The following is a 27808-nucleotide window of genomic DNA, read 5'->3' as shown; positions in this document are numbered from 1 at the left end:
CCTGCTGCAGTAAGATCCAGCCTAGCCTGGTGGACCAAAATATTGAACCTCCTGAGAGGACACACATACTTCGTGACACACTGGGAGCAGATAGTCACAGATGCCAGTCTGGTGGGCTAGGGCGCAGTTCACCTCAACGTCCCCTCTCAGGGCCTCTGGGCCACCCATGAGAGCAAACTACCAATCAACGTCCTGGAGCTGAGGTCTGTAAGGTTGGCCCTACTTCAATTCCGCCACCAAGTTTCTGGCCGCCATGTGTTGATCCGGACGGACAACATTGCCACCAAGTCCTATATCAACAACCAGGGCGGATCCAAATCGACTTGCCTGCGGAAGGAGGCGACTCTCCTCTTCATGTGGGCAGAACACAACCTCGCCTCTATAAAGGCAGAACACATCAGGGGTTCTCTGAACACCCAGGCCGACTGGCTCAGCCGCTGCCAATTACAGGAGGCAGAGTGGTCTTTGTGGAGAGACCTCTTTCTATTGATAGTGGAGAAATTCGGTCTGCCAGATGTGGACCTATTTGCCTCCCCACTCATCTTCCAGGTTCCCCGATTCTTCACTCGGTTCTATCACCGAGAGGTGGAAGCGACGGATGCACTAACATTTCCCTGGCCTCCAGGTCTAATGTTTGCATTCCCTCCCACTCCAATCATTCCAAGATTTCTTCGGAAACTCAAGGAGCAGAAGGCGGAGGTCATTCTGGTGGCACCCTATTGGCCACGAAGATTGTGGTTCTCAGAGATACAATGCCTGTCAACCCATCCTCACCTCTCTTTTCCGACAGCCCCCGACATGCTACAACAGGGCCCAGTATGGCATCTGGATCCGGGCTGGCTCAGGCTGACCGCATGGCAATTGAAGTTAGGCTACCCGGAGAAAGTAACTGACATGATGATGGCGGCTAGATGACATTCCACCTGTCGCATCTACAATGCCACCTGGAAAGCCTTTGTACGGTGGGCCAGAAGGAAGTTGGTGGATCCCTTGAAGCCCCGTCTAGGGAATATACTCACCTTCCTTCAAGACAGTTATGATTCAGGTCAAAAGGCTGCTACTTTGCGAAGACAGGTGGCAGCTTTGTTTCTGGTTCTTCCCCCGTTCAAAGATTGGAGTTTATCTAGACATCCACACGTCAAACACTTTTTGAAGGGAGCGTCTTCTCAGGATCCACCCGTCATTCATAGATTCCCTTCCTGGAGACTAAATGTGGTCCTCAATGAATTGACCAAGTCTCCCTTCAAAACAATCAAAGAGATTTCTCTAAAGTGGCTTTGGATGAAAACCTTGTTTTTAGTGGCAGTAACATCCGCCCGAAGGGTGTCTGAACTGGGAGCTCTATCAGCTAGCCCGCGCCTTTGTATCTTCCATAAAGTCGTTCTGATCCCAGATCCCACCTTTCGGCCAAAGGTCAATACCAGGTTTCACAGATCTCAGGAGATCTGTCTTCCTTCTTTCTGCCCAAATCCTTCTCACGCACAAGAGGGTGTATGGCATTCGCTGGATGTCCACCGTGCCCTAAAAGTGTTTCTACATCGAACCAGCTCCTTTCGAAAATCTGAGTCTTATTTCAATTTCTCCCCCTAATAAGGGTTCCAAGATGTCCAGTTCCACAATCAGCTCCACTCTCAAGCTGTGCATCGCTGAGGCCTACAGAGCACAGAAGTTGGTTCCTCCAATGGGAATCACCGCTCACTCCATCCGTAGTGTGGCCACCAGTGCGGCCTTCTCAAACCGGGCATCGGTAGAGGAAATGTGCAAAGCCACTACATGGTCTTCTGTTGCTACCTTCACTAGGCATTATAAGATTGATGTTTTTGATTCAGCTGATGTGGCCTTCGGCAGAAGAGTCCTCCAACATGTTTTAACAGAATAGACGATGACCCACCCAGGATTTTTGGACACTGCTCTAGGAGGTCCCAGCAAGATGTCCTCCTCTCAGAGGAGAATGGGCCATTGGATACTTACCGTGAAGGGCCCTTCTCCTCTGAGATGAAGGAGGACATCTTGGGCCCTCCCAAGTCATCGTCTTCTTCTTTCTCTTCATACTCTTTATATTGCTTATCTTCATTTATCTCCTTGCATATGCCTTATCTATGCCTGTGTGACAAGCTTGCTCCTTCCTGTTCTCTTTACTACATTTGCTGCACAAGTTATGATGTTGTTTTTCACAGTTGTTTAACCAGTTTACTGTTTTTTGGAGTTCCTAACTGACTAGATGGGCGTGTCCCACCAAGAGGACAGGAAGTGAACTTTGGTTCCTACCTCCCTAAGGGTAGGGTGGGAAACACCCAGCAAGATGTCCTCCTTCATCTTAGAGGAGAAGGGTCCTTCACGGTAAGTATCCAATGGCCCATTTTTCATCTTGGTCAGTAATTTGTCAGTTTTTTAAAAAATTGGTCAGTAAAGTCAGTATTTCTTTGATTTTTGTGAATGCAGTTTGTGTTTTTCCGTTTTCATTATTGCATTTTAGGCAAACATGATGACTTCCCAGTGAGGACAGATTGTTTTCAGTTTAGTTATGAAGTACTTTAAGGACTTTATTCCTAAGAGTAAATTGATTTGGTGAAATCTTCCACAAAGTATAGAAACATTAATTAACCTCTTAAAACATGAGACAATGAAAGTAGAGGTGATGGATATTGTGGGATTCAACATGGCACAGCTCATGCTAGAAGGAGTTGAGAAAGCAATGAAAGAAGAGGACAAGGGAGAAAATGCTTGTGTATGCAGTGCAGAAAACTGTTGAGAAACAAAAGAGTTTGTGAATAACTTTATTTACACCCTGCCCTTCCCGCCGGAGTGGGCTCAGGGTGGTTTACAAAGAGATTAAACATATAGGTAACAAATTAGATACAATCTTAAAACAAATAATAAAACTCTACATTATCATAAAGTGCTAGTAAGTGATCAGGTACTTATAACAATGCTTACAGAAGACGGAACCAATACTAGTGTTGTAATCAGATGATCTATATTGGTGGTTGGCTCATCTTGGTCTCTATATTTAGGCAACAGCACAGGCTGTTGGTGGTAAGCCAGGGCTTACCTGTCACTTCTCAGTTATTTGATGTTATTTGGTGTGGCTTCTTAGTTGAAGGCCTGGTGAAAGAGCTCCATCTTGCAGGCCCTGCAGAACTGTAAAAGGTCCTGAGGGCCCTGATCTCTTCTGGGAGCTCATTCCACCGGTACAGAGCCACCACTGAGAAGCCCTGGCCCTGGTTGTGGCCAGCCTGGCATCTTTAGGACCTGGGAGGCCAATCGCAGTGCTCTCTGGGGAACTTGTGGGGAAAGGCATTCCCTCAGGTATGTGGGCCCCTGACCATAAAGGGCTTTAAAGGTAAGTACCAGTACCTTGAAGCGAATCCGGTATGCTATCGGCAGCCAGTGCAGTGCTTTCAGCACAGGCTGGATGTGCTCCCGCATAGGGAGGCCCATCAGAAGCCTGGCTGCAGCATTTTGCACTAGCTGTAACTTCTGGATTTGGGTCAAGGGCAGCCCCATGTAGAGAGCATTACAATAGTCCAATCTCGAGGTGACAATCGCATATACCCCAAATATACCCCAAATGTGTAGAAAAGTGGTTTCCTGTATTAGGTTATTTAACTTCTTACAATGTGGGTTCTAGAAAATTGGTTCACATGAACTTTCTCAATATCTGATTGCTCGGCTGTTGTTTTGAATACATAGTTATGTCCCACTTCTAAAATGTAACATAAATGAGAAGCATTTTATAAAAAAAGAAAAGAAAAAAGTATGCCCTGCACACACATACACACCCAAATCCAATACCCAAGCCAAACCCCTGAACCAAGAAACCCAAAATAAGGGGAGTGCATTCCTACCATGACGTCAACCCTCATTACGAGGAGATTTCCAAGAAACACAACCTAAGGGGGTAAAAAAGGGGCAAAATGTGTCCCTCTGATTGTTTTCCATGTGCCTGGCAGGCTGCTGCCTCTTTGCCCCCCACCCCCAATTTGGTCAGTTGTATAGCTCAGAGTTCTGAGGTAAAATCTGCTTGCTTGCACCCATCTCCCTCTGATTGCTCAGCTGTGGATCTCAATGTTCTGAGGTAAAAACACAGGTAAAAGAGACTGTAGACAGTTGAGGACAGTTACAGAAATTAGCAATTCAGGACTCCTGAATAGACATTTCTCATAACAGCCAGCATGGCAATTGAATTTATGAATATTCATGGGGAGATAGTAAAGGACCTTTCTAGGAGCCTGCTCCAGAGTGAGCTCACCAAGCAGCCTGGTGATCCTAGCACCTGAGGGCAGAACCAGCACTGTGGTCTACAGAGAGGTCCTTCAGTAGACAAAAAACCCCAGTAAGTATGTCTCACTTCATCCTTTACACTACAGTCTTCTCCATTAGAATTCGTACAACAAATGTTACCTTTCAAACTTCATATCATCTGTATTATAACTAGATTTACAGAACGTAAATACTGTAGCGAAGCATGGGTATCAGGCTAGTTATTTATAAATAAATAAGTTCAGGACGGAGACTTATTTATTTATTTATTTATTTTATTATATTAATACCCCGCCCTCCCCGCGGTATCTGTCTCAGGAACCGTACATGTGAATTTTCCAGCTAGTAAGAAAGGTATGGGGAAAAGCCAGTTGGAGACTGACACATGATCTTTTTAAAAGTAGCAAAGAGCTTACAGTGTTGTGATTTTCTGAGGTGGGCAAGAGAAAGCTTTTTCATATCAGATCGAGTACCCAGGTTCTGCACAGCAGCTAGGAATAGTCAGCATTGAAGACAGGGTTGTGTATGTTTCTGCAATCTCCTGGTTTGATCTCTTCAGAGGCTGTTTGAATGCTTGTCTATCCTTTTTTGTATTCCTTCTGTTGAAAGCAACCACAGGAGTTGGCAATTCTTTGAACCCAAGAAAGTTCTTAAGATATTTAACTAGAGATGTCTGTGTCCTCTTCAGTTAGCTGGGGATTTGTTAATAGTTTATTCTGGTAGTTACGGGAGCCAGTTTGGTGTAGTGGTTAAGTGTGCAGACTCTAATCTGGGAGAACCGGGTTTGATTCCCCACTCCTCCTCTTGAACCTGCTGGATGACCTTGGGCAAGCCATAGTTCTGGCACAGCTGTTCTTGAAAAAGAGCAGTTTCTGTCTGAGCTCTCTCAGCCCCACCTACCTCACAGGTGTCTGTTGTGGGGAGTGGAAGGGAAAGGAGTTTGTAAGCCGCTCTGGGACTCCTTTGGGTAGTGAAGGGTGGGGTATAAATCCAATCTCTTCTCTTCTTCTCTTCTACGTTTGTATGTGTGTATTGAAGGTGGGAGGTATCAGAGGTGTTTTCTTGGCACAAATTCTTCTTTACAAACATCAACTAATTACACAGAATGCTTCCATTTGGAAAATGAGCCAGCTTCTACGGAGACCAGAGCTGATATAAGATTGGCACAAAGCTGCCATTTAGACAAATGCTCATTAAGTATGAGTTTATTTGTTGCGCTGTTGCAGATAACAGATAATTACAGGTTATCTTTTGTGGATTCAGACCTTTACATTGGCCAAATGAAATATTGGATATTGGCTACATCATTGAATGAAGGAGAACCTAACTTTTCAATGTCTTTGGAGCAGAAACCCCAACCTCTTGTTCTTATAGATATGAGCAGTAGTGGATGTTGTGTCAACAGAATGTTTACTTGAAGTTTTTCTCTAGTAGAGTTTAGGTATAACAGGCTCTCAACTACTCCTAGGTGTATCTCAGGCATAGCACTGAGAGTGGAACTAGGCAAATTATCAATGGAAGCTAGTGCTTGGATTTAAGCATTTTTCTTTAAAGTAAAGGTTTTAAAATCTGAGGGAGGATCTACTTGGGCTTATCCATGCAGATAAACATTTATAGTCAATGGGATCAACTATTGGGAAAAAATGAATTTCCAAGGAATAACAAATGGTATGATTAAGAATACAGAAACTGAAGTCATTATAAGACAAATTAAAAATGTGTTAGGAAGTTGGATGTTACAAGTATGTCTACTAGGCCACGCACAGGCTATGTTCGTCACTCCATTTGTGAATTGCCACCCTGATGCAACTGCCGAAATATTTTTATCATTTGACAGTCCCAAAACTAAGAAGAGCTTTTACTTTGGCAAGACTGTACATGCTCATATGATACAATCAAAACCATCGAACATATGATTATGGAGTGCCCTATATTCAATGAGTTGAGGGCTAATTTAATCACCCCTTTAGTTATGGAATTGCTAAATGTGCAAGCCCAGGTGTCATGGCTACTATCAGATACAAATGATCGTGTCACCCTCTCAGTGGCAAAATTCATAGGCACAATAATCAAATATAAGAGAAATAATACAGAGTAAGGTCTTTTAAAATATAAGCTAATTTCTGCTTAAGGTAATAGCTGTCTGAGCAGTATTAGATAGATAGATAGACCCAATAGATGTTGTTTAGCTTGACTTCCAGAAAGCTTTTGATAAAGTTCCTCATCAAAGGCTCCTAAGTAAGCTCATTAGTCATGGGATAAAAGGACGTCCTATTGTGGATCAAAAACTGGCTAATTAATAGGAAACAGAGAGTGACTATAAATGGGCAATTTTCACAGTGCAGGGTGGTAAGCAGTAGGGTACCACAGGGCTCAGTACTGGATCCGATGCTTTTTAACTTGTTAATTAATGATTTGGAATTGAGAGTAAGCAGTGAAGTGACTGAATTTGGGATGACATTAAATTGTTCAGGGTGGTGAGAACCAGGGAGAATTGTGAGGCACTCCAAAGGGATCTGTCGAGGATGGGCGAGTGGGTTTCAGCATGTCAAATGGGGTTCAGTGTGGCCAAATGCAAAGTGATCATGCACATTGTAGCCAAAAATCCTAACTATAAACACATGTTGATGGGGTCCAAACTGGCAGAGACTGACCAAGAGAGAGATCTTGGAGTCGTGGTAGATAACTCAATGAAAATGTCTAGACAGTGTGTGACTGCAATAAAAAAAGCCAACACTATGCTGGGGATTATTAGGAAGGGAATTGAAAACAAATCAGCCGGTATCATAATACCCCTGTATAAATCAATGGTGCGATCTTATTTGGAGTACTGTGTGCAGTTCTGGTCACCACACCTCAAAAAGGATACTATAGTATTGGAAAAAGTGCAGAAAAAGACAACTAGAATGATAAAAGGGTTGGAACACTTCCCCTATGAAGAAAGGTTAAGGCACTTGGGGCTCTTTAGCTTAGAGAAACAATGACTGAGGGGTGACGCGATAGAGGTTTACAAGATTATGCATGGGATAGAGCAGGTCGAGAAAGAAGTACTTTCCTCCCTTTCTCACAATACAAGAACTCATGGGCAGTCCATGAAATTGCTGAGTAGTCAGGTGAGAACGGATAAAAATAGATGTATTGGCACATGGTGCCCTTGTTTGTTAGCCGCCCTGAGCCCATGTGTAGAGAGAGCGGGGTAAAAATTTAAATAAATAAATAAAAAATAAAATAAAAGGAAGTACTTCTTCACCCAAAGAGTGATTAACACATGGAATTCACTGCCACAGGAGGTGGCGGTGGCTACAAGCATGGACAGCGTCAAGAGGGAATTGGATAAACATATGGAGCAGAAGTCCATCAGTGGCTCTAAGCCAAAAGGTATAGATAGGAACTCTCAGTCTGGAACAAGTGATGCTCTGTATTCTTGGTGCTTGGTGGGGCCAACAGTGGGAGGGCTTCTAATGTCCTGGCCCCACTGCTGGACCTCCTGATGGCACCTGGTATTTTTGGCCACTGTGACAGAGTGTTGGACTGGATGGGCCATTGGCCTTATCCAACATTGGATTCTGATATGTTCTCTCTTATGTTCTTAGACACAACAAGCTCTCAAGGATCAGTGTGATTTTACTGATAATTGTTGGTTTCACTTAGCCTAGTTCTCTGACTATGCAGGCACTTTTTATGATCAAATTGACAGGGAGCTCTTGGTTGATGGAACTGAATATTCCCAGCCTAGAAACCAGACTACGTTTTTTAAACATTGTTTTGTTTGTTTTTTTGAAGCAAGGTGCTGAAAATTTGATTGTTATGACGACAGCTGCTCCTTTTAACATTCTAGGTGGCCCAGTTTCATGTGGATCCCATTAATGAGGTTCTAAAAGCTTGCTCCACCATTAAAGGATTGATTCTTGAAACCTAACATTATAGTAGATAGTATGTATTGTTTGTATATTTCTGTTAGCAGTGAGTATTTTCTGTATTCCCAACATATAGCTCTGATAAAATTCAACTTTCTTTAACTTTTCTGGGACTGCAAAAGCCACTTAAATTGGAGGAAGGCTTCAAACGTTGCTGATAAGAAGGATTAGGGTACAGGCACTTGACTTTGAAATGGTCCTGTTTCAACACTTAATAGTGTTGTGGTTTGCTTGTGGATAATCACATTGATAGAGGACACTACAACTTTACTCATTAACTGGATATATTTATAATAGAATTAAGATGAATTGAATTTAACAAAGGAACCTAGAAATAATTCCCATATCTTAAAAGATTATTCATTTGCTTTTGAGAGCATATTTTTGTTGTGATCTGAGAGAGTGCTTCACCTTGCAGGGCCACAGCTTTTCAAACAAACATACAACTTAGTCACCTTCAGTGGGAACTGAAAATGATTAGCCATCTTTTTTGGCCAGATGCAGAGGGTCACCCAAATTTGAATGCCTTTACTTTTTCCATTTGACGTAGGATGAAGCAATGCTTTTGGCAACAAACGTGGGTCTGGCAACCCTAGCTTTTTCATCTGCTAGGAGGAATGGTTTGTGGGTGTGGGTGGGTTTCAAGGGGTAGGTGGGGATAGAGGGGTTCTTTAACTTTTCTGCTGCAGTCATCGCTCCACATTTCCTCCCCTTTTGGCACAGCGGACATATGCCTAAGAGGGAAAAAAAGTATAGGTGATGGGGGGGGGATGCTAGCAGGGGAGAAGCAGTGGGCATGGTTGCAGAATGCAGGGGAGAATGCAGTGGGCATGTTGCAGAAACCCCCTTTGTTCTGCTTTTGTCATGGTTAAGCACATACTTATATCTGTCAGTTATCCCTGTGTCATAGCTTTGAGAGGGAAAGCAGTGACTGGGGTTCAAAGACCTGTGTTTGCGGCCAAAAAGGTAGATGGGCTCTTACATGAAGTGTACAAAACCTAAAACTAAATAACCAAGTTTTCTATTATTGAAACACAAACTAAAAGCCAAATTGCTTACAAATTAGTAGTAAGCCAAATCAAATTTGTTAATTTCTTAGCTAATTTATAATTCATAGTTTATTTTTCTTATGGTATTTTTCTTGTCTTTCTATAGGGATTAAAGACACACAGGAGTCTTCATGGATATAGTTGATACATTTAACCATTTAATTCCTACTGAACACTTAGATGATGCCCTATTTCTAGGATCCACCTTGGAGAATGAAGTCTGTGAGGATTTTAGTACAAGTCAAAATGTCTTAGAGGACACGCTGAAGAACATGCTCAGTGATAAGGACCCTATGCTAGGATCTGCAAGTGCTCAGTTCTGTTTGCCTGTTTTGGATAGCACTGATCCCAATTTCCAGATGCCTTGTTCAACAGGTAACTCTTAATATTTTTAAGACTACACTTTTAAATACAGCAGCAGTGTCTAGTGCTGTCCCCTGAAAATATGATTCCATTTTTCTATTCTGTTTCATGGCTTTGAGCATAAGGTTAAACTACTAGCTATCCCTCGCTTCTTCTAAGAGAGCCTTTATGTGTACATATTTAGGAGTTTTAAAATGGGATATGGACAGACATGATTAGAGTTATTCTCAGTTTGCTAGTATTTATCATACCAATATAGTTAGTGACTTGGTTTGTGTATGGTGTTATGCCTCTCCTGAGTAAATATAACCAGCAGCTTTAGGCTGTCTCAATCGCAACATATATTCCTTCAAATGTGATAAAGAAAGCTTTGACAAACACATTTTTAAGGAGTTTAGAAGAGACTGATTATGCATCTTTTGAGATAGTTTTGGTTTGGTGGATTCTGTCACAGTGCAAGAATTTTGCTTGCTTTTGAGTTATAGTTCTGCAAAATGGTTCTCTTATTTATTTATTTATTATTTAGATTTCTATCCCGCCCTCCCCGAAGGCTCAGGGCGACTAACAGGGCATAATGCCAAATAAAACCATAAAACAGTATAAAATATTAAATTACATAACAATTAATAACCAGGTACCTGCTGTATCAAATAATTTTAAGGTAAAATTGGATCATTCTGTAGTGTTCTTTGTATAATGTCGCAACAAACTGTTTTGTTAGACAAGTAGATTGTTGGCACTCTATAGTCTATGCTGTTGGTTCTCAAGATATTAGCAATTTAAGAACCTCTTTTCTGGATCAAAAAAATTTCATGGACTTTCAGGCCTTCCCCTCCTCCCTTAACTGGTTCATACCACCTTTTCAAACCGTATGCAGCAAGCCATATGTGCCCTGTGGAGGCTTCCACACTGCTCTATCCTGAAAACATTACTGTAAGACTCTTGCCTAGCACAATAAAAGTGATATTTTTATTGTCTGTACATGACCCACAGGGTCTGTTCTCAGGGAGGCAACTGATTCCACAGGAACAGTTTTCAAAATGTCCTGACCCAAGTTCTAAGTAATTTCAGCCCTTAACTGGAAGGGTCTTTGTTGCAGAAACAGCAAAAACAAAACCAAACTTCTGTATTGGTTAATAATTTTGAAATAGAGGACAGTTAATAATTTTGAGATAGAGACCAGTTGGTCGCCAGTCATCCGGATCGCAGAAGGAAAGACGAGGCCCGCCGGAGAGAATAAGAAAGACTTCGCCGCATGGGTACTGTTAGGACATCCCCTCCCTGTGAAAGATTGTGGCCCTAGCTAGGTACCAACTACGTAAGTAGTTCATTGTAAACCGCTCTGAGACCCATTAGGGGTCACGAGCGGTATAGAAATCGAAATATAAAATAAAATAAATAAATAAAATAGGTGTGGGAATAGGCCTCGAAAAACATTCAGAGTGTTACTTATAGAAACAGAAAAAGACCAGTGTCACACAAAAGCTGAACTTCCGGTGTTCAGTTGGAAAGTATCAGAGACTGTTGTTTTCTATGGATATAGAATGGCATCCTTCTCTCTTTGTATGCTAAAATCCTTTGCATTGTAAAAGAATACGAGAAGTATTTCAATCGCTGCATTAGAACCATACCTCCTTGGTGCTGTTCAAACAGATTTTCTGGGGCTAAACTGTTGGTTCCCAGCAACCTGTCAACACATTTTCTGGCTGTGAGATGATCTGGAAGATAGATAACAGTGGAGAGCAGCAGCTCTTTGAACTCCCAGGGTTTGAAAGGGATGGGAAATAATTCCACCCCCTTCCCCTAAGGTAGAAAGTCCTTGCTCCATTATCGAAAACTAAGAGTTCTCCATTTTCATGTTCCCTGGATGTATGAGAAGCACTCACCTTGCTAAGGCCCCTGTACTCCAGTTTGAAAATCCCTGTTCTCCCTCTGAGGCAGAGGACATCTTGGGTGATTCCCACCATCCTGTCAGGGAGAGGAAGGAACCAAATCTTTCTTCCTCTTCCTATGGAGTGAGAACACCTCCTTTTCAGTTCTTTTCCTGCCTCTACAAGGAGAGGTTGTTGTAGGCTTTGCCTCCAACCCTTGAGTTAGCTACTTTCACTTTCCTTACTCCTTACCATTTCTGCTTGTGTTTTTACTACCAAAATTTCCTCTTTCATTTGTCTCTACCTCCTGTCCTTTAGAGGGAGTTTAGCAGCAGCTGTAACGGCCTTCAGAAATAGACGCGGAGTCCCTCTCTTTTTTTTTTCCTATTTGCGATTGCACCATGCCAGGAAGATCAGCAGACAGCTTTCTCTCCGGGACAGAGAATGACGCCATCATTATGGAGCTGGCCAGGGATGTGCCCAGAGCCGGCATGACCTTTAGGCTTGCTACGGCTACCGGCAACGACCCCAAATTGAGTGGGGAGAAGAGAGGGAAGAAGCAGCAGTGTCCAGAAGACCTTGCCAAAGACTTATGTCCCTGCTCATTGACCGGTGGCGGTGGCCATCTTGGATCCTTGATTTTGGCGGGAAATGCTACTACACTTACACAAGCCTTGCGGCTCGAGTCCCAGCTCCCAGATGCCAATCTCCCGACGGAAGATTCAGGCAGGTCTTCTTCACTGAATCGACCAGTGGTAGAGGACTTCGGAAGGCACCTGTTTGGTAATGTACCCCCACGAGACAGGGATTCTACCCTTCAAGAATTTTTGAGTCCATGAGACACACAATGAAGGAGGAATTTCTAAATCTCTGCCACCTGGTGGATCTGGGGTCCATTACTTCCTGCGCAAACTCCCTGGTTCCAACACTTATAGAATACCCTAGACATTGGGAAGTTGGTCTGTGAAGAAAGGTTAAAACACTTGGGACTCTTTAGCTTGGAGAAATGACGGCTGAGGGGTGATATGATTGAGATTGATAAGATTATTCATGGGATAGAACAGGTAGAGGAGAAAGTACTTTTCTCCCTTTCTCACAGTACAAGAACTTGTGGGCACTCAATGAAATTGCTGAGCAGTTGGGTTATAATGGATAAAAGGTAGTACTTCTTCACCCAAAGAGTGATTAACACATGGAATTCATTGCCACAGGAGGTGGTGGCTGCTACAAGCATGGACAGCTTCAAAAGGGAATTAGATAAACATATGGAGCAGAGGTCCATCAGTGGCTATTAGTCACAACGTATAGATAGGAACTCTCAGTCTGGGGCAAGTGATGCACTGTATTCTTGGTGCTTGGGGGGCCGACAGTGGGAGGGCTTCTAGTGTCCTGGCCTCACTCCTGATGGCACCTGGTATTTTTGCCCACTGTGTGACAGAGTGTTGGACTAGATGGGCCATTGGCCTGATCCAACATTCTCTTCTCTCATGTTCTTATGGCCTACTAAGGCTGCTAGGAAGCAGGCCCTGAGAGACAGTTATTCAGACTCGGAAAGGGAACAGTCCCCAGAGCCTGACCTGGGTCACTGAGAGGAAGGTGAGTTTCTGTCTGATGAAGAGGTGGAGGACATCAGCATCCCACAACAGTTTGCAAACAGTTTAAGGCAGAGGACTTCCAGTATCTACCCTCTAAGTCCCTGTCAGCCATAAATCCCAGAAATAGGTCTAAGGGGATGGAGGAGTTCTTTCCCAGATATGCCACCTCTGAAAAAGTATTTCCCTTTCCAAAAATTTTTTGAAAGACAAAAGCTGAATGAGCTAAGCCCACCTCTAACAGACAGGGGGATCTGGCTACATGTCTGATCTGCAGATCTTCAGTCTGTCCTTTGTGATGGCTTAGCCTTTCCAAGGGGAGAAGCTGTTTGTTGACCATCTAGAAAGGATCCTGGTGGAAACCAGAGACAAAAAGGCCATGCCCTGGAATCTACGGCATCTAGATAGGAGAAGCTCTGTCAGTCATTCCTTTCGTTCTTCCAACACGTTCTTCTGGTCTAAACCGGACCAGAAAATAAGTTCCTGGAACTCTTCGAGGCAACCTTATAAAAGAGCTTTCACAGGACCCCGTTTTGGGAGACAGACTACCAACAGGTCCGAGAAACCGGGAAGCGACAACAAAATTACTAAAACATGACTTAGAAAGGATACCAGTGGAGGGCAGGCTACTTAACTTCAAACTAGCATGGCTAGAGTCCCAAGACTCTTGGACTTTAGAAGTAGTTTCCAGAGGCTACTCAATAGAATTTCTAAGGGCTCCCCCAGACTGGTTAATCATTTTCCCCACTTTGCAAGAATCACAGGAAACGAGCCATAACATTTGCAGCGATGTGCCATCTTCTAGATATCCTGGCTGTGGAACTGGTACCAGACAATCAAAAGGGCCAGGGGGGGTCTATTCCATATTCTTCACAATGCCCAAGAAAAATGGCGATTGGAGAGCCATCCTAGATCTTAATCCTAGGCACCTCCACATGGAGACCCTCAAGTCCATCACCGACCTACTACAACCAGGAGAATTCCTGGCCTCCTTGGCCCTCACAGAGTCATACCTTCACATCCCAATCCTACCACTGCACAGAACGTACCTGAGATTCTGCATGGGGGAACAACACATGCAATTCAGAGCGATGCCCTTCGGTCTGGCGACTGCCCCGAAAGTCTTCACCAAGGTGTTAGTCAACCCCATAGGACACTTGAAGAAGAGGGGCATTCATGTCCATCCATACCTGGACAATCTACTCATTCAGTCTGCTTCCAAAGAGAAGGCTCTTCAGGACATCCAGGAGACAATTCATTGTCTTCAGTCACCCGGTTTTCTAATCAACCTGGCTAAGAGTTGGCCTTAAGACGAATAAAGACAAGTCGTTGATTTTTCTGCTTTCTATCTCCAGTGCAGAAAAACTAAGGTTGAAGGAGCACACGTTTACCTCCGAACAGTGGACTGCGATCTGGTCCTCTCCTCTTTGTCGCTCCCGTTCCACCAATATTCAAATGTCAACTTATAAACTTCTATTTCAATGGTACTTGACTCCGTGTCAGCTGCATGGCATTAACCCCGCAATTTCTGACAGATGTTGGGAAAACTGTGGGGGCCGTGGCACCTATATTCATTGCTGGTGGGAGTGTTCCAAGGTCCAGGCCTTCTGGAGAGAAGTCAAGGCCCAAATATTTCTAATCACAGGTTGCGCCCTCGAACTGCAACCCTCTTTGTTCCTCCTGAATCATTGGAGTCATCTTGCCCCCAATGGGCTTATGAAAGAGCTAATAGAATTATGTCTTGCGGCTGCTAGGAATGTCATTGCATTTCACTGGAAATCTTAAGACGACACTGCAATTGAGCGACTGGTACCTGAAACTGTGGGACTTTTTTTTACAGGACAAAGTATCTACTAGTATCCTTCGATCTGAGAATCAACCTGTTCCTGACAATCTCCAAGAAAAACGGATGCCCCTCTTAGAAGCATCAGCAGCACATAAAATTGACACTTCCCTGTTTGCTCTTCATAAACATCAGGACTTGCTTTCTTATTTTTAACTGTTTTTTAAAATTTAATTACAAACACTTAAAAAAACAAACAAAAAAACCTGGCTAAGAGTTCGCTCTCCTCGTCTCAGAGGATAGAGCATCTGTGGATGTTGATAGACACCAGGAGTGCCTCCCTTTTTCTTCTGGAAGAGAATATCCTGAAGATCAAACAAATGGTGAAGATCGTCATTGACAACACGTCTACATCTCTGCTCACCTTAGCCAAGGTGATGGGTCTCCTAATTTCCAGCTTAGATGCGGTTCAGTGGGGCTGACTTCACACAACGTCACTGCAGTCCTTCCTCCATCCGTATCAATTACAGATTATGTAGAAACAGGGCCCCCTGCTTCAAGTTCCGATGTCAGTGAGAAAGACACTATGTTGGTGGACGTGAGAGGCCAATCTCCACCAGGGTAAGAAGTTCTTTCGCAATAGTGAAATCCAACACAGGGTCGCCAGTCTCACGGGGAATCCCTGTTACCTATCAATGTATTGGAACTTAGGGTGATCTGCCTAGCTCTCCTTAACTACGGCAACCGGGTAAAGAACCTCCACATATTAGTGATGACAGATGTGTCAGCCAAAGTTTACATAAACAACCAAGGAGGATCCAGATCATCCTCTCTTCACAAAGAAGCGCTGATGTTACTATCCTGGGCGAAGAAGACTCTAGCCTCCATCAGAGCCGAACACATCAGAGGGCTGGACAATACTAAAGCAGAGTGGCTCAGCAGACAGATGATTCACCCTGGAGAGTGGATGCTGAACAGGAAAATCTTCCATTGGATACTGCAACACTTTGACACGCCAATAGTAGATCTGTTCACTTCACATCAGAACAACCAACTACCCAGGTTCTTTTCCAGGTTCCATCACAACAGAGTGGAAGCTACGGATGCCCTGACCGCCTCCTGGCCAAGGAGCCTACTGTATGCTTTTCCACCCATTCTGATAATACCAAAGGTACTGAGAAAAATAAAACTACACAGGGCTACAGTTCTCCTGGTGGCCCCATGGTTGCCTCGTCATCCGTGGTTTTTGACTCTACAGCAACTATCCAAAACACACGTATATTCAGACGTGCTCATTCAGGGGCCAGTATGGCACCCGAATCCAGAGCGCCTGCTTCTGACCACATGGAACTTGAATGGTGCTTACTTAAAACTTGGATACTCTTTGGAGGTGACAGAAACGATTCTTGCTTCCAGAAAGAGCTCCACCATTAGGATATATAATACCACCTGGAAAGCCTTTCATAGGTGGTGTAGGAGAGAAATCAGTCGACACCAGAAACCTCCCATTCACTCCATTTTGGACTTTCTACATGACGGCCTCAAATCAGGTTTGAAACCAGCAACACTCAGAAAGCAAGTCACAGCCTTGGCTTCTGTGCTTCCTCATATGAAGGGCTGTTCCTTGTTGACACACCCACATGTATGCAGGTTTCTGAGAGGAACCTCTCTTCGCAGCCCTCTGCCAGTACACAGATTTCCTACATAGTGACTACATACGGTGCTATCTGCTCTCACCAAGGCACCGTTTGAACCTATTCAGGAGGTCCCACTGAAATGGTTACACATGAAAATGATATTCCTGGTGGCAGTAACTTCAGCCAGGCGTATTTCTGAAATTGGAGCACTCTCAGCAAATCCAGGACTGTGCATCTTTCACAAGGACAAAGTGGTCCTGTGTACAGACCCTACCTTCATTCCAAAGGTGGCAACTCGCTTCCACAGAGTTCAAGAGATATACTTACCATCTTTTTGCTCAGATCCTAAACATCCAAAAGAAAGGTCCTGGCACACACTTGATGTTCACAGAACTCTCAAAGCTTACCTGATTCATACCGCCAATATCAGAAAGACTGAGCCTCTGTTTATTAACATTTACCTCCGAATCTGGGGAACAAGATGTCTAAATCTGCTATCAGCTTCACAATTGAAACATGCATTCCAGAGGCTTACAAGTCTCTCAGCTTGGATCCTCCCACTGGAATTACAGCACACTCAGTAAGAAGTGCAGCCACAAATGTGGCAGTGACGAAACATGCTTCGATTGAAGAAGTCTGCAAAGCCGCCACTTGGTCTTCTGTCTCCACCTTCACCAGGCACTACAAACTGAACCTACATGATTCGGCTAATGCCACCTTCGGAAGAAGATTTTCACAATACATCATAGAAGAGGAGAGCGATCTCCCATCCAGGGCATAGGGTACTGCTTTGGAAGTACCCAAGATGTCCTCTGCCTCAGAGGGGGAATGATCCTTGGCACTTACCGTGAGGGGTCCTTCTACTCTGAGGAAAGGAGGACATCTTGCCCCACTCAATGCATCGCTCTCTCACTCTATTTCTCTTTCTCTGAGATGTGACTTACCTTAACTCTTCTTCCAATTTATTTTGCTATGTGTATTCTTATTGGGTTTCGTGTTCTTTCCATGTTACCTTCTATGGTTCTGTCTAAAGTTAAATTCCATGTTTGGAGTTGTTTCTTGTTTATTAGTAGTTGTATCCATACTGCTTTTGGTAGTCTCCCAAACTGAAAAGGGGGTGTTCCCACTCCACAGGAAGAGGAAGAAAGATTTGGTTCCTGCCTCTCCCTGATAAGATGGTGGGAATCACACAAGATGTCCTCCTTTCCTTGGAGTAGAAGGACCCCTCATGGTAAGTGCCAAGGGTCGGTCTAGTGGACCTTGGAAATTTTTTATTCTGCGTTTTTGGGGAAATAGTTTAATTATGTTCCCAAACATATACAGGACCTTTGTATGATCCCATGTTTCTAGCTACCATATGAACCAAACATTCTGGCCTCCCTTTATTAGTGATCCAGCCCTGAGCTCCCTCTTTGCTATTGCTGCAGACAGAATAGGAGGGACTTTGTGATAGTGCCTATAATTTCAGAATAGAACAGGTTATAAATGAAAGATGTGAACTTCTGTCGGTATGACATGTGGCAGAATAAATATTGGCCAGTGGTACATTGGTACAGGTACATTATGCTGTTCTGGTGTGGGTTGGCCTTGTTTCAAGAAATAAAAATCTATCTATATTTTTTCATGATTTGGGTATCATTAAATTGAAAAGTTGAATGACCATTATATATACTTATGGAGTAATTTTCCTGTCTCAAATGTCTGCAGCAATTATTGTGGAGACTTAGAATATCAGTGTAACATTGATTTCTACACTTAGGATACCAGTAATATAAAAGAATATTGGAGACTTAGAGAAAAAGCATTTTGAAAAACGAGATATCTTGCAAGTATTATTTTAAAAATAGTATCTATATAAATGGATTCTAATTTTTTCAGCAAACAATGGCAATTTTTGTGGGCATACATGATGATTCGTCACATCTCTTCCACATAAAGTTGTGTAGGTTTGTTATTAATTCAAAATGTTGAACATCTGGTCAGAGCAGTCAAACTTTTTTTTTAATTTCTCTTTATTCATTTTTCATAACAAAGCAAACAAGAACATGCAAATAATCCAATAATAAACACTCGACATTCCTACAAAAGAGTTACAGTATCATTCAGGTATTTTTGAACTTAAAGCCCCAGAGATAATAATAACAAATAACGAAAGCATCCTTTAAATTTCGACTCTTAGTACGTTACATCAGAACCCATTTTTGGTAATAGGTATTTATTGACAATATGCCCCGTGAACTTTGATAGGCAACTGACCACATTGGAAGCAGCTTTGCAGCTTGTAGAGCACACGGTTTCTGTTCCTTGGTATGCTGGGAGTCAGTGATGTACAATTATCAGAAATCTCAAAGTAGTTTATGGAATAGAAGGAAATCCCTTTTTTTGTTCCGAGGTGGACAATTTTTTTTAAAAATGGAGATGCATACAGTACCTATTAAGGCTAAATTTACTTTATTAGTTTAACAGTATGAAATGTGTTGTGTGTAATTTAGCTGCTAAAATTGTACTGCTTGTTTTGTTTATGAAATGTTAAAAGAAAAGTTGCCTTAGTTGTATTTAAGCACGTACAGATAGATAGGTGCAGTGTTTAGATATGCCAAAGAAAATGTATGCAACCTAAGACACCTGTGTATACTTTATTTTTTTGAAATTGGGATACTAGGACTGAAATAAAATTGAAACTAGTAATAATCTAGTAAAAAACAGTTTTATTGTCTAGCCTAGGATAATGTCCTAGATCCAAATAACTGTAAAACTCATTCTGTGTTTCTTTTGGTACTGAGAGAAGACTTGAAAGCAGTTGGTGATAGAGTATTTGAAAAAAGTAATCCTTCTAGGCATAACCAAGTGTTTGGGTACATCTTAAGTAGCTTTTTGGATTTGGGCCAGTAAGTATTGTTATAATGCAGAAGAAACTCATGTTTTTGGACAGAAAGCTGAAAAAAAAAATCTCTTTAATATAGTTTCGGAATAGCAATACAGTTGCATAGTCAGTTAAACTTTAATAATGTTGAAATCTTCGACCAGGGCTTTTTTTGTAGAAAAAGCCCAGCAGGAACTCGTTAGCATAATAGGCCACACCGAAGAGCAGAAACTCATTAGCATATTAGGCCACACCCCTGACCAGCACAGCTCATTAGCGTATTAGGCCGCACCCCCATGTTACCAGAAGTGTGGTCATCCAGCCACACCCACCTTTTGCTTCTTATTCTGTTTACCTTGTTTGTTGTCAAAACCCAGAGTTTTTTTTGTAGCAGGAACGTCTTTGCATGTTAGGCCACACACCCCTAATGTAGCCAATCCTAATGAGTTTCTGCTGTTGGGTGTGGCCTATTATGCTAACGAGTTCCTGCTGGGTGTGGCCAACTCTGGAGCCAGCCGGAACTCCGTTCCTGTGCGTTCCTGCCCAAAAATAGCCCTGTCTTCGACAATCAACCATCATCATACATACTAAGAATCCACTCCTTAACATACTTATCTAAGAACAACTTTAGAGTCCACTGGCACCTTTAATACCTTTAAGGGATTTAACAGCAAATTATCATGTAACATGATGATGTTTAAGTAATAAAGCAATAAATATGTCAAAACAGCAGATATATGTCTAAAGGTGTTTTTTCTAATAGTGGGAAGTATAATCAAACTTGTTATTTAATTTTTCAGTTGGCTTAACTTAAACATCATCATGTTACATGTTAATTTGCTGTTAAATCCCTGTCTATAAGTTTAGAACCTCATCTACCATTCCAATAAATTAGATCCAGGTCTGAAGCAGTAGAACAAATTTAGAGTCCAGTGGCATCTTTAAGACCAACAAAGGTTTATTCAAGGTATGAGCTTTCATGTGCAAGGCACACTTTTTCAAATACACTGGAATGGTAGAGGACGTTCTAAACTTATAGAATATTCTAATATACAATTCTGAAAAAGAAATACACTAAAATATAGAGGATTTATAGTCCTGCTTGTTGAGAATACATATGTGAGGACTGAATGAGTTAGCATATGTAATGGGATAAAAATCCAGTATCCCTGTTGAATCCTCGGGAGGTTTTTGTTCCGAGTGTTGTAATAACTTGTAATTCAGCAATTTCCCTTTCCATTCTGTTTCTGAAATTTCTTTGTAAAAAAACAGCTACATTGAAGTCACCCATTGAATGTCCTAGAAGATTGAAGTGTTCTCCTACAGGTTTCTCAGTCCTGTGATTCCTGATGTCAGATTTGTGTCCATTTATCCTCTGGCACAAGGTTTGTCCTGTTGTCCTATGCAGAGAACCAAAGGGCATTGCTGACATTTAATGGCATATACAGTGTTAGAAGATGAGCAAGTGAATGAGTCCCTGATGGTGTAGTTGATGTTGTTAGGGTCTAGTGATTGTGTTGTCTGGGTGTATGTGGCAGCAAAGTTGGCATCTGGGTTTATTGCAAGCTCTGGTCCAAGTGTCCATGTTCAAATGAGATGTTGCATTATTGTGGATGAGGAGTTGTTTGAGACAAGGGGTTTGTCTGTATGCAAGAAAAGGTTTGCCCCCCAGTACTTCTGAAAGGGAACTGTCATTATCCAGTAGAGGTTGTAAGTCATTGATGATGTGTTGTAATGCTTTTACTTGAGAGCTGTATGTGACCACTAGTGGTGTTCTGTTATTGTCTCTTTTGGACCTGTCTTCTAACAGGTTTTCTCTGGGTACCATTCTGGCTTTGTTAATCTGCTTGTTTATTTTTTATTATTTTTATTTTTATTTATTATTATTTAGTTTTTCACTTTGCATAACTTAAACATATTGTTACATGTTAATTTGCTGTTAAATCCCTATCTATCAGTTTAGAACCTCATCTACCATTCCACTGTATTTGAACAAGTGTGCCTTGCAAACGAAAGCTCATACTTTGAATAAACCTTTGTTAGTCTTAAAGGTGCCACTTGACTCTAAATTTGTTCTACTACTTCAGACCAACACAGCTGACTACCTGGATCATACTTATCTAAGATTAAGACTACTGGAACTTGTTGGGATTTGTTTCTGAGGAAAGAATTGGGTTGCACATGTTGACAGCTGTAAATAAAAATGAGTTATTCTGAACTCATTATTTGTTTTTTGTTTTTTAAAAAATCCTACTCCATCCTAGAAATTAATTTCTCCTGTTAAAATTAAGGGCTCAGTTCAGATATAATAGACAAACCATGGTTTCCTTGTTTTGAGAATACATTTCAGAAGTCTTCTGGCTTGCATTCTCCCTCCTCACATGCTACCTTATATTAAAAACTCCCTGGTTTTTGAAAAAAACTACAATTTTTATTGTGACATCCAAAGTGGACGAAATGGTAAACTTTTTTTTTTTTTTTGCATTGCCTACAAATCAGGATTAAGTTTTTGGTTTGGAATCTTGGCTTGTAGGTAAGTGAACAAGCCATAGTTTGTCATTTCATCTAGTATGATAAATTCTGTTTTTTCAGGAAGAATATCTTACCATCATGAGATGGGAGGAGTATCTGAATTCAAGGATTTCCAAGAGTGGTTCTTATAATGGTCAAACCATTGTTTATGTCTGAATAAGGACTTGTTTCTGATTCTGAACTTTTACTTCAAGCTTTGTGGACTTCAGAAAATGGGATAGCTGCATAAAGTAAAAATGTTGTGGGTACGGCTCCGGCTGAGGCTGACTCCTCAGATGAGGAAGAGACAGGGAACAATTCAGCCTCCTCTAGAGACAGCCCAGAGGAAGAACCCTTAGCAGTACTTGAGGAGGAAGAGTCCCCAGCAGCTGCACAAGAGGTGCAGCCAGAAGGAGAGACCATTCCTGAGCCGGGGCCAGCAACCCCAGCTGCAGAAGCCCCAAGGCCAGACTCCCCGCCTAGTTCCCCTGAGTGCCCCAGACATAGGGCATGGCAGAGGCTGACTTTGTAGGAACAAAGAAGAAGTGCCAGGCTGAAGCTCCAGCAACGTCAACAAAAGAAGTGGTAAGCCTCTGCAGACTCAACTCCAAAGGGAGGGAGGATCTGTTTAAAACCCCTTGGTGCACCTGCTCCAGCACGGCAAGAACTCTGCAAAATCAGACCTGCTTCTGAGTGTGCAGCAGTCACTCCTTGCCTTTGGAAACCTGCATTCTTGAAACAACTTCACGGCTATCAGACCTTTGGCTTTCTCACTGAACTTGGTTCTGGTTCGTGTCTTCAACTTCTAGCTTATCGCCTCGTTGGCTACCAGCCAAGTCAGCACAAAAAGAAACTTAACTTTTTCATGTATATTGATTATTGTGTATGCATTTTCAAATTTTCATGATGGGCATGAGGCTGGTGAGAAGCTCAGGCAATCTTGCTGATCTCAAATAGAATTGTGTAACAAAATTAATTTTTACAGTCAAATTAAGTGTTTTAGTACAAAGTTTTGTACTAAATATAAATATAATATAAATGTAAAATGACGTGTTCTGAGTTACAAATTGGATCCCTCTGTGAGAAACCACCTGTGTTAACATCACCTTAAAATGAAAACTGTAAAAACTAAGAGAAGAACATAACTGTTATCTTGCTGGATCAGACCAGAAGTCAATCTAATCCAACACTCTGTCCAAAAGTAGCCAGCCTGTTGTGTCTGGAATAGAGTTGCTAGGTTCCCCGTGGCAAGAGGTGGGAGATGGGGGGTAGGGTTGCTAGTTTCAAGTTGGGAAGCTCCTGGAGATTTGGGGATGGAGCCTGAGGAAGACAGGGACCTCAGTGTGTCATAGAGTCCTCCCTCCAAAGCATCCATTTTCTCCATGGGAACGGATCTTTATAGTCTGGAGATAAGCTATAATTCTGGGGAATCTCCAGGTCCCTCCTGGAGGCTGGCATCCCTAGTCTGGAATTGCTTCTAGCATTCAGAATCTATCATAACACGAGGTTAGACAATCGCCTAAGGGGGGCGGGGGCGCTGCTGGCCTGCCGCCCCACCCCTCGCCGAAAGAGTCACCCCAGTCATCACTGGCTCCCTGCTTCCCCAGCAGTTTACTGCTGCTGGCCTTAACCACCACAGTTTTTTCAGTCGGCAGCCAGCCCGAAGCACAGTTCCCAGCCTCCCTCTTGGCGCCTTGAACACAGGTGAGTGGGGCAGTGGATTGGTTGTCGAGGGTGGGGAGAAACAGGGGCGGGCGGAGCAGATCATGTCTATTTCAGGGGTAGCCACATTCATTTTTTAAAAAAGAATCCAATAACTCCAGAGTAGACACTGTAATAAATTATCCCGTGTCTCATTCTGGAGCCACCTTCTGCTCCAAGCCATGTCGTCTCTCTGTCTCCACCCCCAGCAACAGGGCGGTAAGGAAACGGGTGCCGGCGCTGTCACGTTGCCAAATTTGCTCCCTTTCCCCTCTGCAAGGCTGTTGGAGGAGGGAGGGTGGAGGAATGGCGGACGCAGGCCCCGGCTTGGAGTCCAGGCTCCACTGCTGAGGGAGACTGGGCAGGGTAGGAAAGAGAGGCAGCCAGAAAGGAGGACTTTATGGCAGCGTTAGGGGGGACTTTAGGGCATCGGATGACTGCAGGATCGAGTGAGGACTTGCACGTGTGAAGGGGAGGGTGGGTAGTCGGAACAAATGCTGCAGTCAGGATGCCCAAATCACCTGAGCACCCCTCGTTCGTGGGTGCTTCTTCCCTCCCCGTTTAATCCTCCCAACAACCTTATGAGGTAGGTGGGTTGAGAGAGGCTGAATTTCCCCCAAAGAAACCCGCGCCCACCTTCCTCTTTTCTGCTTGGATGGAAGCCACACTCAGTGCTGTTACCTTTGGCATCCGAATTGGAGCCTGCCTTAGCAAAACAGCCTCCCTCCCCCCTCCTGTGCCAGCCAGATGTTTTGGGCATGATTCTCTTTGCAAATAAGTCCCTTTGGAAGCTAGATTCTCGCACACCCACCCTCGCAATAGCAGCAGGAGGGGGGGAGTTATCTTGCAAACTAGAATGGGGTGCACCTCCAGTGAGTTTTCTCGCCTTTCTTTCAATAGGAGGTTTGCAGCCCATTAGCTAAAATCACCTACAAATTCGGAGCAGAAACTCAGCTGCCTGGTAGAAACTCTTCAGTCAGGACCACGTGAGCTAAAGCTCTTTCTGACGCTTCTCTTCAGTAGGAAAGCTGTTTCCTTGTATGCTTAACCAGGCAACTATTTTCCCCCCCTCCCCCTTATGGCGAACCACTCTGTTCTTAGGATAAATTTATACAGTCTGCACCCCTACCCCATGGATGAATAGGCTCTGAAGCACATTTATTAGGAAGGCACTCCCCCCCAACATCGTTTTGTTCGCTTTTTTAAAGCCTACAGCTTTTAAGGAACTCTAGAGACAGAAAGCAGCAAGGACGAGCCAGTGAGCAAAACAGATCAATTTTGTTACTGTCCATTATTGAGCATTCTGCCCCCTACTGGATGCAGTTTTACCTTATGCAGGCAGAAGGGTTGGAAAACTTGAGAAACTGCAAAGAGTTTCCTTTTTTTTTTTTTAGAGTTCTACTCTTGCTGCTGATTATAATTATGAGTCTTATGGAAACGGGTTGGGGTGAAGTACAGATGGCACTCTTAGTTCTTTTTTTAACACGTTTATTTATCATATTTCCAGTCAAATTACAAACATTTCTCTTTGATTACATATACATTTAGAGTCTTTAAATCAAATTACATGTCATGTAGCAAACTATTGTCTCCTTTTCTTTTCTTATTACTTTTTTACATGTTTAATCCAGTTATATACCCTTAACCATCTTTTGCTCTGTATTTTTTGGTCTTTATCCTGAAGTATTAAACTTAAATTATCCATTTGTGCTAGTTCTAATAGTTTTACTATTAAGTCCTCTTTTGAGGGTATTTTATCCATTCTCCAATTTTTAGCTACTAATATTCTCGCAGCTGTTATGATATATACTAATAAATATACATCTTGCTTATCATAACCTTTTGGAATTATATTCAATAGGTAGGTTTCTGGTGTTAACACGACATCTAGATTCAATATTTCTAACAACTTTGTGAACCATTTTCCAGTATAATTGAATTTTATTGCATTTCCACCACATGTGCTAAAAGGTCCCCACGTTCAACTTACATTTCCAAACAATTGTTGGATATTTGTGGATAGCACTTTGCAATTTTATCTGGGGACCAATACCACCTGTGAAACATTTTATAAATATTTTCTTTATAGGCTATGGCTCTCATGAATTTCGCAGACTTCCATATTGTATTCCATTGCTCTATTTCAATCTCTTTTCCCATATCCTGCATCCAAGCAATCATAACAGATTTAATATTTTCATCCAGCTCATAATCTAATAAAAATCCATAAAGTTTCTGAATTAATTTATCACTGGATGATAACCATATCTTGTCAAGTTGGGTATTCCTATCTTCAAATCCTTTTAGTTTATCTTTACCATATCTATCTCGTAGTAAGTTATTTTCCCACCACAATAAATTAATTTGATATTCTCGTGTCAATTTTTCTTCTGTTTTCAAATTGTCATTTCCTTCTAACAATATGTTATAGTTCGGTTTTTTTACCTGTTGTCAAAAGTGAGGGTTTTATGAAGGCTTCCAGCGGGGTTACCCATCTTGGTGTTTTCCTATAGAATCTCCCTTTTATTTCATTCCAGATTTTATTTAGGGCTCCCCTTAGTGTATACTGATTAAGAATCGAGTGTATTTTCTCTTTTTCGTACCATATATACGAATGCCAGCCCATATAAAGATCATGACCTTCTAACACCAATGTTCTCGCGTCTTCCAACAAAATCCAATATTTTATTCAGGTTAATGCACAAGCCTGATAATATATTATCCAGTTCGGTACACTCATCCCACCCTTTTCTTTCATGTCTTGGAGGACTTTCCATTTAATTCTTGATCTTTTAGGATGCCAAATGAACTGAAGATCCTGTCTGTTCAAACATGTTCCTTTGGTTGTCTTCATCACAGCACTTCTCATGATGTTGTTTTAGGGTTGCCAGACCTCCCCCAGTTCCATGGGAGTTTCAAACAAACAACACACCTTTATTGGCATAACAGCAGAAGCCTTGGTTCAGGGATACAGGAAAGGGAAAGAAAAACCAAACAGTTAATTAACTACTCATTCTGACAGAAAAGATTTCTCCTATCTTAAACAAAAAACTATTTTTATTAATTATTTATTCAATTTATATCCCACCTTGCCCACACAGGCATGCTCAAGGTGGCGTACAGCAGTTTAAAATACGATAAAATACAATAAATACAATCGTAAAATTACAAACAAATTACATAAAGTGCAGATTAAGTACAGATGGTGAATTTCTATGAGGTGGTCCAATGAAGCTAGGGCGGAGTCCAAAGTAGTGCTGGATGCCAGCAGCATGGTGTCCATAATAGTCCAGTTGTCGATAGCTCATTCATCAGTGGCAGCTCCTAATCGAAAGCCTGGTGGAAGAGCTCCATTTCACAGGTCCTGTGTTCCAGGAGCTCATTCCACCAGTGGGGAGCCTCCTCTTCCGTGTCCTTATTTTCCTCTCTCTCCTCTTCTCCCTCTTCCTCTCTTTGGAGTCCTAACTCTTCTCCATATTTCTCAAGAAAGTGCTCAACTTTTGCTAGGAGGTGCAGCAAATGAGCCGCCACTGAGAAGGCCCTCGCTCTGGTGATGACCAATCTGTCGTCTTTTAGGCCAGGGAGAATCAGGCGATTTTGCGACCCTGACCTCAGTGCTCTCTGGGGGATATATGGGGAAAGGCAGTCCCTCAGGTAGACAGGCCCCCGACCATATAGGGCCTTAAAGGTCAAAACCAGCACCTTGAAGCGAATCCGGTATGCTATTTGCTGCCAGTGCGATACCTTCAGCACAAGGCCGGATGTGCTCTCGTATAGAGAAGCCCATCAGCAGCCTGGCTGCTGCATTTTGCACCAGCTGCAGCTTCCAGATTTGGGACAAGGACAGCCCCATGTAGAGAGTGTTGCAGTAGTCCAATCTTGAGGTTACCATAGCATGGATCACCGTTGCCAGGTCATTGCATTCAAGGAAGGGAACCAACTGCCTGATCAGCCATAGATGGTAAAAGGCTGCCTTGGCAGTGGCTGCTACCTGGGCCTCCATTGTTAAGGCAGCATCCAGGAGCATTCCCAAACTCCTGACCCTCGGCGCTGACACCAACAGTGCCCCATTGAAGGTTGGTAATGGGATACCTTCCCCCGACCCGCTCTGACTCAGGCACAGGACCTCCGTCTTCATCGGATTCAATTTCTTTCTTTTCTTTTCTTTTTTGAGCCCCCAGAGGGGATTTTTTATTTATTTTTTAATTAACACTACAAACTACAACAGAATAAGGAGGGGGAAACTACATATATGGGG

General features: G+C 42.6%; 1 protein-coding gene across 1 annotated transcript in view; it reads left to right on the top strand.

The window, feature by feature from the left end:
* Nucleotides 1–9347: 9347 nt before the first annotated feature.
* Nucleotides 9348–27808, top strand: part of PHF3 (PHD finger protein 3) — a 93141-nt gene continuing 74680 nt past the window's right edge. Inside the window, exon 1 of the mRNA XM_015417876.1 lies at nucleotides 9348–9604. Coding sequence (XP_015273362.1) covers nucleotides 9361–9604 — 244 coding nt within the window. The 5' untranslated portion in view covers nucleotides 9348–9360. The remainder of the gene's footprint in view (nucleotides 9605–27808) is intronic.

The sequence above is a fragment of the Gekko japonicus genome, unplaced genomic scaffold (genome assembly GCF_001447785.1).
Source record: "Gekko japonicus isolate JY-2015 unplaced genomic scaffold, Gekko_japonicus_V1.1 scaffold512, whole genome shotgun sequence".
Lineage (NCBI taxonomy): Eukaryota > Metazoa > Chordata > Lepidosauria > Squamata > Gekkonidae > Gekko > Gekko japonicus.
The sequence above is the reverse complement of the archived record's forward strand: the minus strand, read 5'-3'. Positions and strand labels throughout refer to the sequence as shown.